The 14,259-nt window shown below is 47.5% G+C and overlaps 1 protein-coding gene across 4 annotated transcripts; it reads left to right on the forward strand.

Annotated features, from left to right (window-relative positions):
• The first annotated feature begins 1,124 nt into the window (after positions 1–1,124).
• MIIP (migration and invasion inhibitory protein) lies at positions 1,125–7,868 on the forward strand. 4 transcript variants are annotated; one of them, XM_027882554.1, is made up of 11 exons: positions 1,125–1,157; positions 2,540–2,678; positions 2,786–2,973; positions 3,504–3,983; positions 4,607–4,709; positions 5,144–5,255; positions 5,426–5,490; positions 5,904–6,033; positions 6,414–6,510; positions 7,309–7,416; positions 7,638–7,868. In XM_027882554.1, the coding sequence occupies exons 3-11, from the start codon at positions 2,803–2,805 to the stop codon at positions 7,791–7,793; spliced, it is 1,422 nt and encodes a 473-aa protein (XP_027738355.1). In that variant the 5' UTR covers positions 1,125–1,157; positions 2,540–2,678; positions 2,786–2,802; the 3' UTR covers positions 7,794–7,868. The 4 variants fall into 4 exon arrangements, with proteins under 4 accessions (XP_027738355.1, XP_027738356.1, XP_027738357.1 ...); XM_027882555.1 differs by having other exon boundaries at positions 1,141–1,157; positions 2,520–2,678; XM_027882556.1 differs by lacking the exon at positions 1,125–1,157 and having other exon boundaries at positions 2,091–2,678; positions 4,610–4,709.
• Positions 7,869–14,259: the final 6,391 nt, after the last annotated feature.

Genomic DNA, 14,259 nt, shown 5'->3' on the forward strand with positions numbered 1-14,259 from the left:
TAACAAACATTTCTCCTGACGTGTCCTGCATGTTGTGACACAAAGTCTTCCAGTAAGTACATCTATTTCAGGTGTGTTCCATGGGGTACTGAAGTGCATGTTTGACACCAAGGACCTTCTGTGCTCTTACTTTGATAGTTAGCAGTTAACTATCTGAGACTGACTGCAAGGTTAGAAAACCCTTCCTGAAGAATTATGCTGAGGAGATCAGAGCTTGGTTTGCTTTAGAAAGCTTTCCTGCCTAGAAGAGGCACCTTTCCCCAGAGAGAGTTTAGATGTTTTCTCCTGCATTCCAGAGAAAAAGATAAGTCCTGCAGAAAGGACAAAGGCCCCCCACAGGGGATTGGGGGGGGCAGAAATTGTAAAAGCCCTGAGAAGGGTGTTTGAAGCGCCATTAGCATTAATGTTCTCTTAAGTCCAGTGTTCTCGACTTCAGAAACAAAATTTTCCTACAATCCCTCCACTGCCTTTCCCAGAATCAACGAGGTTGGAAAACACCTCTGACTTCATCAAGTCCAACCTCTGACCCAACACTTTGCCTACCAGACCGTGGCACTGATGCCACAGTCTCTGCTTAAACACCCCCAAGGGATGGTGACTCCACCTGGGCAGCCCGTTTCAGTGTCTGATCACTCTCTCTGGAAAGAATTTCTTCCTGATGCCCAACCTAAAACTCCCCTGGCGCAGCTTAAGGCCGTGCCCTCTTGTCCTGCTGCTGGTTGTGTGGGAGAAGAGCCTGACCCCCACTTGGCTCCCCCTCCTGTCAGGGTCTTTTAGAGAGCGAAAAGGTCCCCCCCGAGCCCTCGGGGGGCAGCTGCGTGTCATCTTCACACTGATGACACCGGCAGTTTTAATCGCACTAAAATTACCAGCACTGAACCAACGATTTCTCGAGGATACCGGAGGAAGCCACGGCCAGCAAATATTCAGGTCAGCGAGTAGGGCTCTCACCCGTCGGAAAGGAGCGGATCCCCCCTCAGGCCCGGCGGGCGGTGCCGGCCCCGCGCATGCCGGGAGGGCCGCGGGGCGGGCCCGGCCCACGAACGGCCGCGCCGGGACCGCCCGGGGGGAATCCCGGCGGCTACAGCGGGACGGGCACGGCAGGGGATCCCCGGACCCCCCCTCCCCCGGGCCCCAGAGCGGCGAGGCGGGCACAGGTGGGACGGCGGAACACGGCGGGACGGGGCTGGGAGCGCGGCGGGACGGGCGGGTCCCCGCGCTGCGAGGGAGGGCCGGGGGGAGGGCTCGGTGCTCTCCGCTCTCCGCTCCGCTGCCAGCCCGGCCTCGGGAAGAGGAAGGGGAATTCTGCAACGCCCGGGGCTCCCTCCCCTTCCTCGTGGGCGCGGGAGAGCCGAACCAGCGCCCCTGCGCGGGATCGGCCCGCGGGGCTGAACAACTTCAACTCAGGGAGCTCGTTCCTGGTTCTCAGTTCCCGAGACAGCCGTTCCTTACCCTCAGCTGCGGGGAGCGGAGCTGCTCCGCACACACGGGCCAGGCCGTTTGTCATCAGCTCGAGTCCCCCCCCGTGATGAGCACGGAGGGCCCACAGATTCTCGCAGGTTGTGCCAGGGGTGGACCTCGTCTGGTAAAACCCTTCCAGAAAGTCCCTCGGCCGATGTTGTTTTCGGAGCGTTTGCTCTCCGATGAGCAGCGGTGAGAGGGTGCTCGCCAAAGCTGTTAGCTGTGTCCTGTGAAGGCGGCCAGAACTAATGTTTCGTTTCGAGTTTTCTCAAATTTAGTGCCTCAAGAGTGATATTTCTATTTTCTGCCCCGTACTGCGCCTCTCATTTATTTGCTGTAGCAAGGAGAGATGTTGTAGTTTGTCGATTGTTAAGGCTGCTCTCCACTCCTCCTAGTGCCCTTGTCCCACATTTGATTCTCCATGTCCAGTTGCCAAGGGAGCAAACACAGAAACAAGTCAGATGAGCTTTGGAGAAGGGTTTAGGGATCCTTCAGAACAAAGGGTCCCTAGTAAACCGTATAGTTTTATTCAGAACATAGTTTATCAGTCTGGTCAAAAGCAGTTGTGGGAGTTTATCTTTAGGGTTTGCTTCTGCTTTATTTAAAAATCCACTTTCTGCAAATTTAGAGCAGCTCGTGATGTTGAAAAGGTGTTAAACAGTGTGACAGCTTTCCAGTTAAACTAGACTTTATTTGTTTACCTGTTAACTCCTTTTCACCCCCTTGTGGGACTTAATGTAATTAATTTATGGGATTGGAATTGCCCAAGATCTTGTCCTGAGTCATAATTGAGCCTTTTTGGAGCCTTCCTGCCTGGGGGACATGGAGGACAGTTTTTGACTCAATATTTCTTTTGGATGTAGCAAATGCTTCCATGGGGATTAGTCATATTTTGAATTTACGAATATCCTGTGCTTATCAAAATACAAATTTTGATGTTTCAAAAGACCATTAAAGCAGAATTGCATGAGAATATCCTAATTAACAGCCTCTGAACCAAATGTCTCTCATTTAGCTTTCTGATGTGACATTTTCACGTGTGCTGTTTCCTCTATCAGAATTTCTTGCCTCTGTTCAGTCAGCTCCCAGTTTCTGAGTGCAAAATACTTGATGGTCCACCCGAGGGGAGAGAAGCATGAGGTGGTGCTGGTTCTTAGCATAAAGACTTTGGCTGATTTCTCAGGAGAAAAGATCAACACTCCAGCAGTTCAACAGCTGTAAGTGGGTTTTAGCAAAAATCCCCTGAAGGTGGTTTGTCCCACGTCTGCTTCTTCACTTAATCCTTTTTTGTGTGTGTGGTTCCCCCTTTCCTCTGGCTTTACAGGAAAATGGTGGTTTAGGATGGACTTGGAGCTCCTGAAGAAGCTGCGTCAGGCCAACCAGGACCTTCTACAAAGGCTCAAAACAAAGCAGGAGGAGATCAGAAAAAGAGTTCCCAGCAAGCCACTCCTTCCAGCATCTGTTCCTGGCAGCACAGCTGCTGAGGGCTCTGTCCCCTGGCCCAGGAGAGGGGTATGTGTGGTGTCTGTGCTAGAAATTCTGGGAAGCAAATGGGCCCTGTGGGACAGCAGCTCTGCCTGTGGTGTGGGAAAGGAGTCACATGGACCTGGAGGAGCTGGTAGAAAGTGGAATATGAAATCTGTTAGAAAAATAGCTGCCCTTTGGTTATTGTTTATCCTGTGGTCTTAATCTGTTCTCCTTGCAAAGAATTCAGTCCCTGCCTAAGAAATGCAGGTTTCCTCATCTGACACAGGAAGGAACGTTGTGGAACAAAATCCTTTTGTTTCATCTAAGCACAAAGGGCTGAAAGTTTTGTGGTTCCTCAAGTTGGGAAAAGCTTTATTTAGCTGGAAGTGGATCTCTTTCTTCTCCAAATAAAAACATCTCGTGAATCAACGTTAGGATTTTTCTTTCTATCCTGCAGGAATTTAAAGGGGTGAGCAGAGCAGAATGAGAGGTTCATTTTCTCTCAGTGAGTGAAATGTCCTAATGAAAGGTGTTTGTGCTGATGCCACCTGTAATGAGGGTCTCTGTCCTTACAGAAGGAGAATCAGGTGGATGCTGGGAAGGCCACAGCTGAGCCTGGGGTGGTGGTGTCTGTGGAACCCAGAGCTTGCACAGCCAGAGCAGCCCTCAGTTCACCTCATAAACACAGCAGCGGGGCCAGAGGGGAACAGCAACAACAAGCAAAGGCACAGGAAGCAACAGGTTTGGATTCCAGCTTTCCTGGGAAAGAGAAGAGTGGTATTCCAGTGTCTGCAATCATTCCATGTGGCAGAGAAGCCTCTAGAGTGGATGGGGATGGCCATGCTTGGGGAAGTCCAGAGAAGGAATCCTTCCTCCTGGGGCTTGGAGAGAACAGAAGACAGCCTGCTCTGCTCCATGGTTTCCATGAGAAGAATCGTCCAGAGCCATCACTGAGCAGAGTGCAAAATGAAGAGCCCAGTGAGCAGCACGTGGTCAGCAGGGAACCCACAGTACCTAAATCAGTCCTGGTGACATCCCGGTCCAAAGAGTTGAAGGTAAATGTCAAACCAGTGCTATTTTTATTTTTCCAAGTCAACAGAAGGATGGGGAAGAAGGGCCAGGAGAACATGACTTGCCCTGTTCCCACTGTAGATGGGAAGTTGGGGCTGGAACTGTTCCTGGGTGTAGCAGCCAGGGGCTGTTGGCAGTTTGTTCAGGCCCTACTCTCCTCAGGCAGTGAACTGAAGACCAGAAAACTGTCCCACTTGACATGTTTCCACATGTGATCCATGTGCTGAGGGAGAACAGCCAGGGGCAGTGCTGCTGCTGCTCCAGAGTTTGTTCCCCTGGGTGGGAAGGGTAGGCTCTGTCCCTGATCATCCTCCAGGGCAGCCTGATCTTTGGGGATGTGACATGAGGGACCTCAGCATTTTGTTTAAAGCTCTGAAAAATCCTGCCTTATCCCTGGGCAAGTCCCCTGTCCCCTCCTTCTGGTTTATTTGTTGAGAAGACAAAGGGCTGGTGAGCAAGTCACTGGCAGAGGCATGGACAGAATCCAGCCTCAAACGAAGTCACAGCTGTCCCATTTGAGCAGCTGCCAGTTGTCTCCTCAGCTGTGCCTTTGACTGTCCTGCTGATAGGGTGACTAAGAAGTCTTTGTGAATTGTTTTCTTCCCAGAAGAAAGCTCGTCATGTGACTTTTCAGTCTGACCCCGAAGGAGATGCCACACGGGTGGGCAGCTGGTCTGCCCGTCCTTTCCTGGGCTATGACTGGATTGCAGGTGAATCCTAACCCTGAAGCGAAGCTCTCAGCAGGGTGGGGTGGTAAGAAGAGCTAAAACACAGCTGATGTCCCCTCTAAGGTGAGGTGTGGTGGGACTGCTGTCCCCGAGTCCATGAGGAAAGTCTCAGCAGAAGGGCTGCAGCTCTGTCAGAGGCTCTTTCCTGTCCAGACATGACCTGTGCTTCCCTGGAATGGTGAAGTGGCAGTGGTGTGGGAATCCAGGCAGCAAATGGCAGCAATGGGGTCAGAGAGGACACCAAATAACTGGAATGAAAAAGGAAGCCAAACCACACAGTTAATCTCTGGTTTGACATGATGGCCTGCCCTTCTCATTACCATTATTTTGTTTTGACTGGGTTTTGTGAGGCTGCCTTTGGTGCTTTCCAAAATTTGATAAATCCCTGCACTTTCTTCTCTCCTTGCTCTTTTCAGGGCTCCTTGACACAAAGTCTTCAGTAACAGAAAAACCTGAGCAATACTTTGCTGAGCTGCAGCAGTTCCGACAGGCCAACAGGGAGGCTTGTATTGATGAGCAGGACCTGGAGTAAGTGGGAATGGGGAAGGGAATTGTGGTCTGATTGGAGTGGGACATTGTAAGGGTGGCTTTGAGGGCCTTAATTTACCTGCCAGGCATAAATGTGTGCTTGGAAAAGGCAGGGCTGCTCAGAGGACCTGCCCCCTGTCACCAGCTGATCTCTGTGTGTGTTTCTTTAGGCCCAAGGCTCTGGATTGCACCAGTCCTGAACAAGAACCAGAATGGATAACTGGTTCCCATAACTGTAAGATCACATTTCTTCCTACTCCCAATTTCTGTGTAAAAACAACTTTGTCATCCTGAGAGAGCAGCACATCATGCAAACGAGGAAGAATGTTATTTCAGCTGCAGCTCTTCAACCAGATTCAACTTCCTACTCCAAAGGCACTTGAAGTCTCCTCTCAATCACTGTCATGTTAATCTGTCAGGGTTTCTTGTAGCTGGCTAAAGTTCTGTTTTTAGGTTGAGGTTGAAGTTTTGGTTTTGCTTTTTAGGAACTTAACTTGGGAACAGGAAATGTAAAAGATATTTGAGGAAAGGCAGCTCTTATTATAGAATGCAGGTGTGGCACTGTGGTAGAACACAGCTTTGTGTGGCTGGTTTGAGGAACCTTCTGACAAACAAGGAATATGAAGTTTGGTGGTTTGTTCTGTGCAGGTTTTTACTGTTACCGGTTAAACCAGCGCCTGTTCACTGTCCCCGTGGATCCACAATCTGCCTGCCCTGTGTGTAAGATCCCACGTGCCCACCAGCCCCCAGGGACACTGGAAGAGCCAGCCCACGTCAGGTAAATAGGAATTACTGCCTTGTGATATGCAGGGCTCAAGGAGACAACAGGGAAGAAAAAGCTGGGCAGGTGAAGGAGAAAACAGTGTCACAGCAGCTCTGTAGAAGGTTGCTGTTCTCAAGGCAGAGATACATCTGGCTTAAAAAGGCCTTAGTGATCTTTTCCATGAGCACAAACAGTTTTGAAGTCAGTGAGAAATGCCTTTTTAATCCAAAATTGGTCCAGAATGTGAATGTGGATGTGAAGTGTCTGATGCCCTGATCCAAAACTGTTTTGCTTGGTTCACTTTGGGATTAGACCCTTTGGATTCTGGGTGGGGAAGGCAGATTTCCTCTGCCTCGTCAGAGGTGCAGGCACTTACTTCCCTTGTGTGCTTCCAGGGTCAGCATTCCCAGGAATACCCTTTTGCCTGCCCACAAGTACAAGGCCCATCGCAGGAGGAGCTTTGAGCCAGCAGATGATCTGGCCTTACCCTCGGTGAGTGGCTGCTCTGGCTGATGGCACAGCCCAGGCTGGCCATTGCTTTAAGAGGGGAAGAAAATCTGGGACCCATTGCCCTGGCAAGGGGTTCCCACTAAAATTTCTGACCTGTGTCACTGAGCCAGGAAAACCATCGGTGTGTTGGGAGTTGTGTGTTTGTGGAAGTGGCGTGGGGTGTATGACGTATTTGCAGTACTTTACACTGCACAAAGGAAAGTACCCTCTGGAGCTGTGTCCTTCTGGGGCAGATCTGACTGACTCAACACCGTGATCCACACCTAGGAGTGCCTGTGTTTCCTTCCACAGGTGTCAGGGAGTCTGGAAGGAGAGCATCCATGAAGCACGCACAGTGTCATCCCTGGTGGCAAGGGGTGGATTTCAAGCTGTTATTGTAGAGCTGGTCCTGTACTCCAGCCAGCAACCAGCGCTAGGCAGTATTGCTAATCTGACCCTGGCCTAAAGATTTCCAGGGAAGAGGTGGGAGGACACTTAGTTTTGAGGTTTAGGGAACTGGATGAGTCAGTTGAGACAGGTTCAGAGAGGTCGGGTGCTTGAGTTCACAGAGCAGGAGATCGGTTTAGAAGTGATCAGCCAGTGAAAGGTGGAAGAGGGGAGGGACAGTTTTGCTTCATGAGAGATTTCATCTTTTTTCCTGTTAGTCATATAAAGCCCCTCAAAAATTAATTAATCACTTTAATAATTGCTAAAACTTCCCTGTGCAGAAGTTACTATTTAGAACCACATTTAGGCCACAATAGAGAAAAAAGGGTAAAGCATTCCCACCTCTTTTCACAGCACTGCCTGGCTGGCTGGGAAAACATCATCCCTCCAAGCAACCCCAGGCTCAGCAGTTTGGATCTGCGATCTTCCCTGGAAGAGAGGCCTTCTCCCCATCCTCACCTGGTAAGGACAGCTTCCAGAGTCTCTGGAGATGCTGGGCATTGCACAGATGGAAATTGCTGTCCCACCTCTAAAGGGTTTGAGCAAACAAAAATTTATCACCGCTGGGAAACATTTTCCTTGTTCTCAGCTTGTGTGCAAAACCCTGTTCAGCTCACCACTCTTCATCAAAGAAAAGTCACCATGGCACTCTTTGATTAACACCCTCTTTATTTGGCTTCCAGGACTCGCTGCCCAGAGTGTCAAGAGGCACCAGAACCGAGGAGCTCCTGCCCCCCTTGGCACGTCCCAGGTCCAGCAGTGCCTCCCCTCAGAGGAGGCAAAGCAAGCGGCACCGGGGAGCAGCTCCCGGATCAAACCGGGCGGCCTCGACACTGTGAACCACCAGTGTGACTGCCCAGGGGGAGGGGTGGGCACAGCACGTGGGAACAACTCCCAGACGAAGCCATTTGGATGAAAATTAAACTGGGAACAGATTTCTCTGCAGTTTCCACGCGCACGTAGTGAGCGGTGCTCGTGTGGGAGAGTTTGGACAGTCCGGTGTGTCGGTTCCTTGCTCTTTTTTTTGCCTCTCACAGCTCCTCCTGAGAGCTGTCCCAGCTGGGGCTGCCTCAAGGGATGTGTCCAGGATGAGGAGGGACAGCCATGGCCGAGGTTTGCCACCTCGGCTGAGTCACCACCAGTGGAACTGAGCTCTGGATGGCAGGGGAGGAAGTGGCCTGTGAAGGGCCTGGCTCACTGGAGGGACACAAATCTGTTGGTTTCCAGATGTTTGATGCATGACACTGAATAGTGCCTTAAACTTCAGCTCCTCGGTAATTTAGTTAAAATTTTAAAAATCCTATTTATTTTCAGTGCAATGCGTGTAGCTACAGAGTGACTGTGAGTGTGAAAAAACATGTTAAAATAAAATGAGATTTTATTCATTAACAAGCTAGATAATGTTAAAGCCTTAAAATGTTTGCAAATTGTGCTTGCCTCTGCTTTTCCGAGTCCGTTGGGAGATAAACAAAAAAAAAAACCATTTTGGAGTTTTTAAATGGTACCAAACAAAATACATTACATAGCGTGATCAGTTTGAACTTTATAGACTGATCTTGCTTTTCTTGCCTAAAAACAATAAAACTGATGTTTTATTTTGCCTTGAATTTTCAGAAACAGAAATTCCTTCCTCAGATATATTTCTGGGAGTAACTCAAGAGAATGAATTTGGTTCATTCACTGTTATTTTTATATCAAATACATTATTTATTTAATCAAATAAACCCCAGGTAACACACCCTTTCATGCAGGAGGGTGACTGTTGTGTCACCTGGGGGTGCATTGTGAGGGAACTCATCTATTTACTGCAGGAAAACTGCATTTCCTCCCGAGTTAAAGCAGCTTCAGCACTTGGACAGTGGACTCTGTGATGGAGCCAGTGCTGGGATCAGCGTTTCCAGGGAGACCTTTGCTGATCTGGGGGTCGAAACGTGGAAAGGAAGAGTTCCCAGGATATCCAGGGCTGTCCTAAGCCACAAACTAATACAGATCCTGCACTTTGCTGTGCAGGCCCAGGGCTTTGGGACAGCTTGTCTCCTGATCCTGGAGGTAATCTTGGCCTGGGTTTATATTTTTTTCCCATTCCTGGCTCTTGGGAACGTGCTGGTTTAAGCTGGGCAGCTGTGTCTGCTGTTGAAGGCTGACTCAGTGTGTGTGTGCTCGTTTGTGCCAGTTCTCCTCTGCCTGATGCTTTGATGGTAAAGCCGGTGGTTTAGTTCCCCCTCCTGACTGTATTGCACGTCTGTAACGCTGATTCATGGGGTGGGAAATCCAGCTTTGCTTAATTAGGCAAATGAGACACAGTAAATGGTGCATTTGTGATTGGTTGGAACAGAGAAATGTAATTAAAAACAGCTCCCATCTGCTCAGAACCAGTGTTAGACTGACATTGGTGTTTGTGTTTGCTCTCTTTGACTGCTTTAAGATAATTTTGGTGATATCTCAGGATCAGGTGTTTCTTGCTGTCAGAATTAATATCAGGAGCGTTGAATGAGTGTAGTGCTGATTTATGGCTTCTGTTTCGTTATCAGCACGTCAGGCAATGACTCTCCAGAACCCTCAGGTGAAACATCTGAGTGTGGCATGAACTCACTTTTTGAATCATTTGCAAACTTTGATTTTGGGGGGCTTTCATCTCTTTGGAACTTGTGTTTTCAAAGCCCAGAAGAATTTTTTCAGCGTGCCTCGAGTCTGAAAACACAAACAGGAGTTCTGCCCCTTCTCTTGGGAGTTAAAAGTCTCCATTTCACCAGCTTCCTGGGTAGTAGCAGACCAAGCATAAGGACTTGGTTTTCTCCTTCAGCTAGTGTATTCCACCGGTTCTGCAGAGCAAACCTTGCTGCTGGGAAGAGGAAAATAACACCCCAAATTGTCAGGGTTGAGATGCTCAGCTATAGCCTTAAAAAAAATTAAAGTTTTACACTCGTTGAGAAAACTGCATCCTGAAAATCTTCCCATTTGTTTCTTTCACAAAAAGGATTTGATATCTCCTGGCTTTCTTTTGTTTGTGTCAGCAAAGGAAAGCTCATCTTGCTTCTGTTATTAGGTAAGCTTTAAACTCAGCTTTGAGATGAGGACAACCTGAGTATCAAGAAAGGATACGAGTTACCCAAAACATCTGTGACAGTCCTGGGGACTAAACGAGTCCCACTCCTGTCTTTTAACCCCCTGGTCAGTCTTTCCCCAAAACCTTTTTTTATTTTCAAATTTGGGTTTCAATGCAGAGAATTGAAACTGTTGGTGCTTTCCCAGTTCCCTCCACCAAGAGCTTTGCTCGTGGAGAATGACCATGTGTAACTATCCCACCCTTCCAGAAGCTGCAGTCACAATTACTGAAAGTACAGACATGATGTCATCTCTCATCTAAGGTCATTTCTCTCTCTCTCTCTCCCAGCCTGTGGGCATAGTAATTCTGTGATACGGTTTTGGTTTCTTTCATGGAAGCCAAGCCTTTCTTGAGAGAACTGAGCTCTCTGTCAGCTCTTCTCATTTTTCAGTCTGACTCAAAATGTGCTTTAGTTTTGAAGCTGCCATGGGCCAGAAAAAGTCATTTTATACGCATTTATTGTGTTACATTAGTTATTTTATCACTTTAGGTAAGGCAGTAGCATTAGTTGAGATAACAAAAACAGTTACGAGAACTTCGTTATCCCCATAAAATTTATATAAATGACATCTGTAAAAGAAATCTAATTGAAAATGAACACGATAACCTTTTTTTTTTCCTGATGGCAACTCTTGTTTTAAGCCACTGCTACATTTCAACAAGTGGACAACAAGACCTTCACACCACCTTCCTTGGTGATGACAGTGGACAAACATACCAAGGTAAATTGCTGAATCAGTAACAGCTCTGCAGGTCATGTTCTCAAGAGCACCTGGAATGTATTTAACACAGTGCAGGGTGGCTGAAGGGCCATAAATAAATGGATTGACAAAGACTTAATACTAAGAAGAACCCTGATGGTTCCCTCACTACTTGAGTATCTCAGTGAGATCAGTGCTGCCCTCCCTCCTGCCTGTCCTCTCTGGGCTGTGGAAAGATTTCCAGGGAAGTTCAGTCCACTGGCTTATTTTGCAATGCCCCAAATCGTTGGGCTCCTGTGTGTTGTAACCACAGTGTCACCCTGCAGGGTGCCCAGGAACAGAGCTCTCCCCCACAATGCACAAAGAGATCAAGAAAGTAATTCTTGGGTTTCTTCCTTTCTTCGTTTTTTTTTTTTTTTGGTTGTTGTTGTTTTCCCTCTTTTAACTATGAGATTCTCTGTGGGTTTTATTGCAGGAAATGCCTTCATTTCTCTTCTCTTTTTTTTAATTTGTACCCCCAAAGTGCATGGCTTGTGTCCCAACAAGCACTGCCTTTGGTGCTCCTGGTTCTCCTGAAGCCCACGGAGTTTCAGGGTCTGGTTCCACCTGGCTGAGGAGCAAGAACTTGGTGATGTTTTTTCTCAGCATACTGCAATGCTCCAAATACCAACACTGAGAGCCACTGAAATACAGATTTTAGACAAGGTGTTTTAAAATGTGTCCTTTTAAACTTCACGGTCTCTTTTACGTGTCGGACAAGTGTTCAGAGATGACTTTGCTCGGTGTGATGCAGCTGGATCCAAATTACCTGAACATACATCTTTAAACCCAGGAGAAACCATGCTAAAAGTACAACATGAGACTAAAACCAGCCACTTCAAAATTAGAGAATGGCATGAGTCCTTTGGCTTGAGCACATGTGTTTCAGTGCTGCTTCTAAAATATTCCATGGCTGCTCCCTTTGTTAGTGAGCAGGCAGAGCTGAAGGGATGCTTTAGGCACGTGGTGAGGACTTTCCCTCATGGCTTAGTTGGACCTCTGCATCCTCTTGCTCCAGGAATCAAGTGACATTTGCAACAGGACCTTCTCTGATCCCTCTCAGCTCCAAGCAGCTCCCACTGATCAGATACACGATGTAAGAAATACCTAAGCCTGGTATTAAGTAAACAGATTAAAATACAAAATGCCAAAACCCTTATCTTGGAGCACTGCTACCTTCTAACACCCAAAGTAAAATGGGATTCAGATGTTAACAGACAGATGCGTGCAATCAAATAAATACTATAAATAATAATATGTTCATGAGGGGCTTCCCCTTTTCTCTGACAGACATTGTCCCCTGAGGGAAGACCGGAGAAACAGGGGTTGTTTGTTTGCTTCTGTTTGTTCTGCCCTTTTTTTATTTCCATATTAACACAGAGGACTATTTTCTAGGAAATGCAGCAGCGTGGGCTTGCCATAAAATGGAGGTGCTTCTTCCAGTTACCGATAAGGGCTTCCTTTGGAAAGCCCCTTTTGTTGTATTTCAAATCAAAACACCCAAAGTCTGACATTAATGCATTCAGCTGGAAGTGCAGGCTGGGATGTTCCCGTGAAACAACCTCCTCACCCTCTCCATTGATCGTACCAGCCTGTCTGAAAAGCCAGCAGCAACAATAACCCCCTCTCCACTTCCTGTCCTTTAAAATATCTGCTTTGATCAAGAACGAGCTTGAGAATAAGGAAAAATGGCAGCTGGAAGCCTGGTTTCACTTTGGACATGTGAGTGGATTCTTTCTCCTGAGGAGGAATGATCTCCTCCTGCAGCCTCTCCCTCAGGGAGCTTGTGATGAGCACTCTGTCCCTTCATCCAAGTCATCTCCTTCATCCAAGTCATCTCCTTCATCCAAGTCATCTCCTTCTATGAAACCTTCTAAATCTTAATGGCATTGCCTCCTAAGCCAAATTCGATTGAAGTTACCCAGTGGGTTGAAAAATTATTGACACCATTCATTAAAAAGGAGCTAATATACATATATATATATATATACATAAATATATATACAAAATGCTCAGTGTACTTCTTTCAGTCTTGCTTTATCTGGAAAACAGGCCAGAAAACTCTCCCTGCTGCCAGTTCTGGGAAAGGCTTTCACACACAGGTTTTTTTTGTACTCACACACTTAGTTTTTGTATCAGATGCTCCGACCTCAGCAGTGGAACTTACAGCTCTCTTGTGTTGGTGCCTGTCCTTTTGCTAGAGGAACTTAGATAGGGGCTGAGCAAAGAAAAAATTGCTCAGGAGGGAAAAAAAAAGACAAATCCTGACCAATATGTCATTTGAAACTGCATTTATAGATTGGGAGAATTGCTTAATGGCATATTATTACAGAAGATTAAGGTGTCTTCCAGCCCATCCTTTAATTGGGAAAAACAATAATGTGATACTCTGACATTCAAATACTTTTCTGTCTCTGGACCTTCAAGGCACATCTACCCCAACAGCTTTTATAGTTAAGAGAGCAGTTACCTGACAGAGGGAACGGAGGAGAGTGGAGTTACACACTAAATACCCTCCATGCCATGTGCTGAAAATGCCTGGGGTTTCTACAGTGGCACCCTGGAGAAAGAAATCCAGGTATTTAGTTAGAAAGAGGAGAGTTACGGCTGTGAGTTAAAGAAGATATTTACTCAGGGTCCCTGTGGAATGCTCACCTTTGGTGCTCATTTGTGAGGCAGTGGGGGAGCTGTGGGTTTTTAGTAAAATAATCATTTATCCAGCTTTCAATCTTCCCTCATTTCTTCTGGTTTTCTTTTTTGCTGATAAGGGTGAGAAGCAACAACAACAGCAACAAAATTAAAACCGAACCCAGACGTGTGAGAATTCAAATTGTCAACGATTTTCCTGTGTACCTCCAGAGAGGTTTTGAAGGCACTCTGCTCTTTTTGAAGTGGCTAACCTTCACTTCTGACAAAACTCCTAGGGCAGATAAGAAGGCTGCATGACACATTCAATCAACTGAAATCTTTCCAGGCACCAGAGCACAAACCATCCAGAGTAACAAATGAAAGTGAGCAAAAGTATGAGTAGCAGCCCTAGGGATGATCTTCAGCAGGAGGAATTTGTTTCCAGTGGGATTGGAGGAAAGGGGAAGGATTCTCAAGAGGATGGTCTGTGATATGTCGGTGTTTTAAGTGGCAACACGTAAAGCCTAAACCTTAGTGGAGTCACCCACTCATCCAAACAGGAATGAAACGACTGCACTGAAAAAAAAAAAAAAGAGCGTTTCTTACTGGGAACTCTCCCGGGGCTCGCTCATGGCTCTTGAAAAACCTGCGGCTGGATGGGGCAGGGCTTGGCCCCGTGCCTGGCCCGGTTTGGGTTGGTGAAGAGCTCTCTGAGGGCAGCCCAGATGACTCAGGAGCCGCCGGCACAGCCAGCCCTGAGCCTCGAGGGGCAACCTGGGCGCTCTCACCCGACCCACAGACACCCGACAGTGCCGGGAGCCGCCACTGAGG

The sequence above is a fragment of the Empidonax traillii genome, unplaced genomic scaffold, assembly GCF_003031625.1.
Source record: "Empidonax traillii isolate 1590-97213 ecotype Southwest subspecies unplaced genomic scaffold, ASM303162v1 scaffold106:size2091409, whole genome shotgun sequence".
Taxonomy (NCBI): Eukaryota; Metazoa; Chordata; class Aves; order Passeriformes; family Tyrannidae; genus Empidonax; species Empidonax traillii.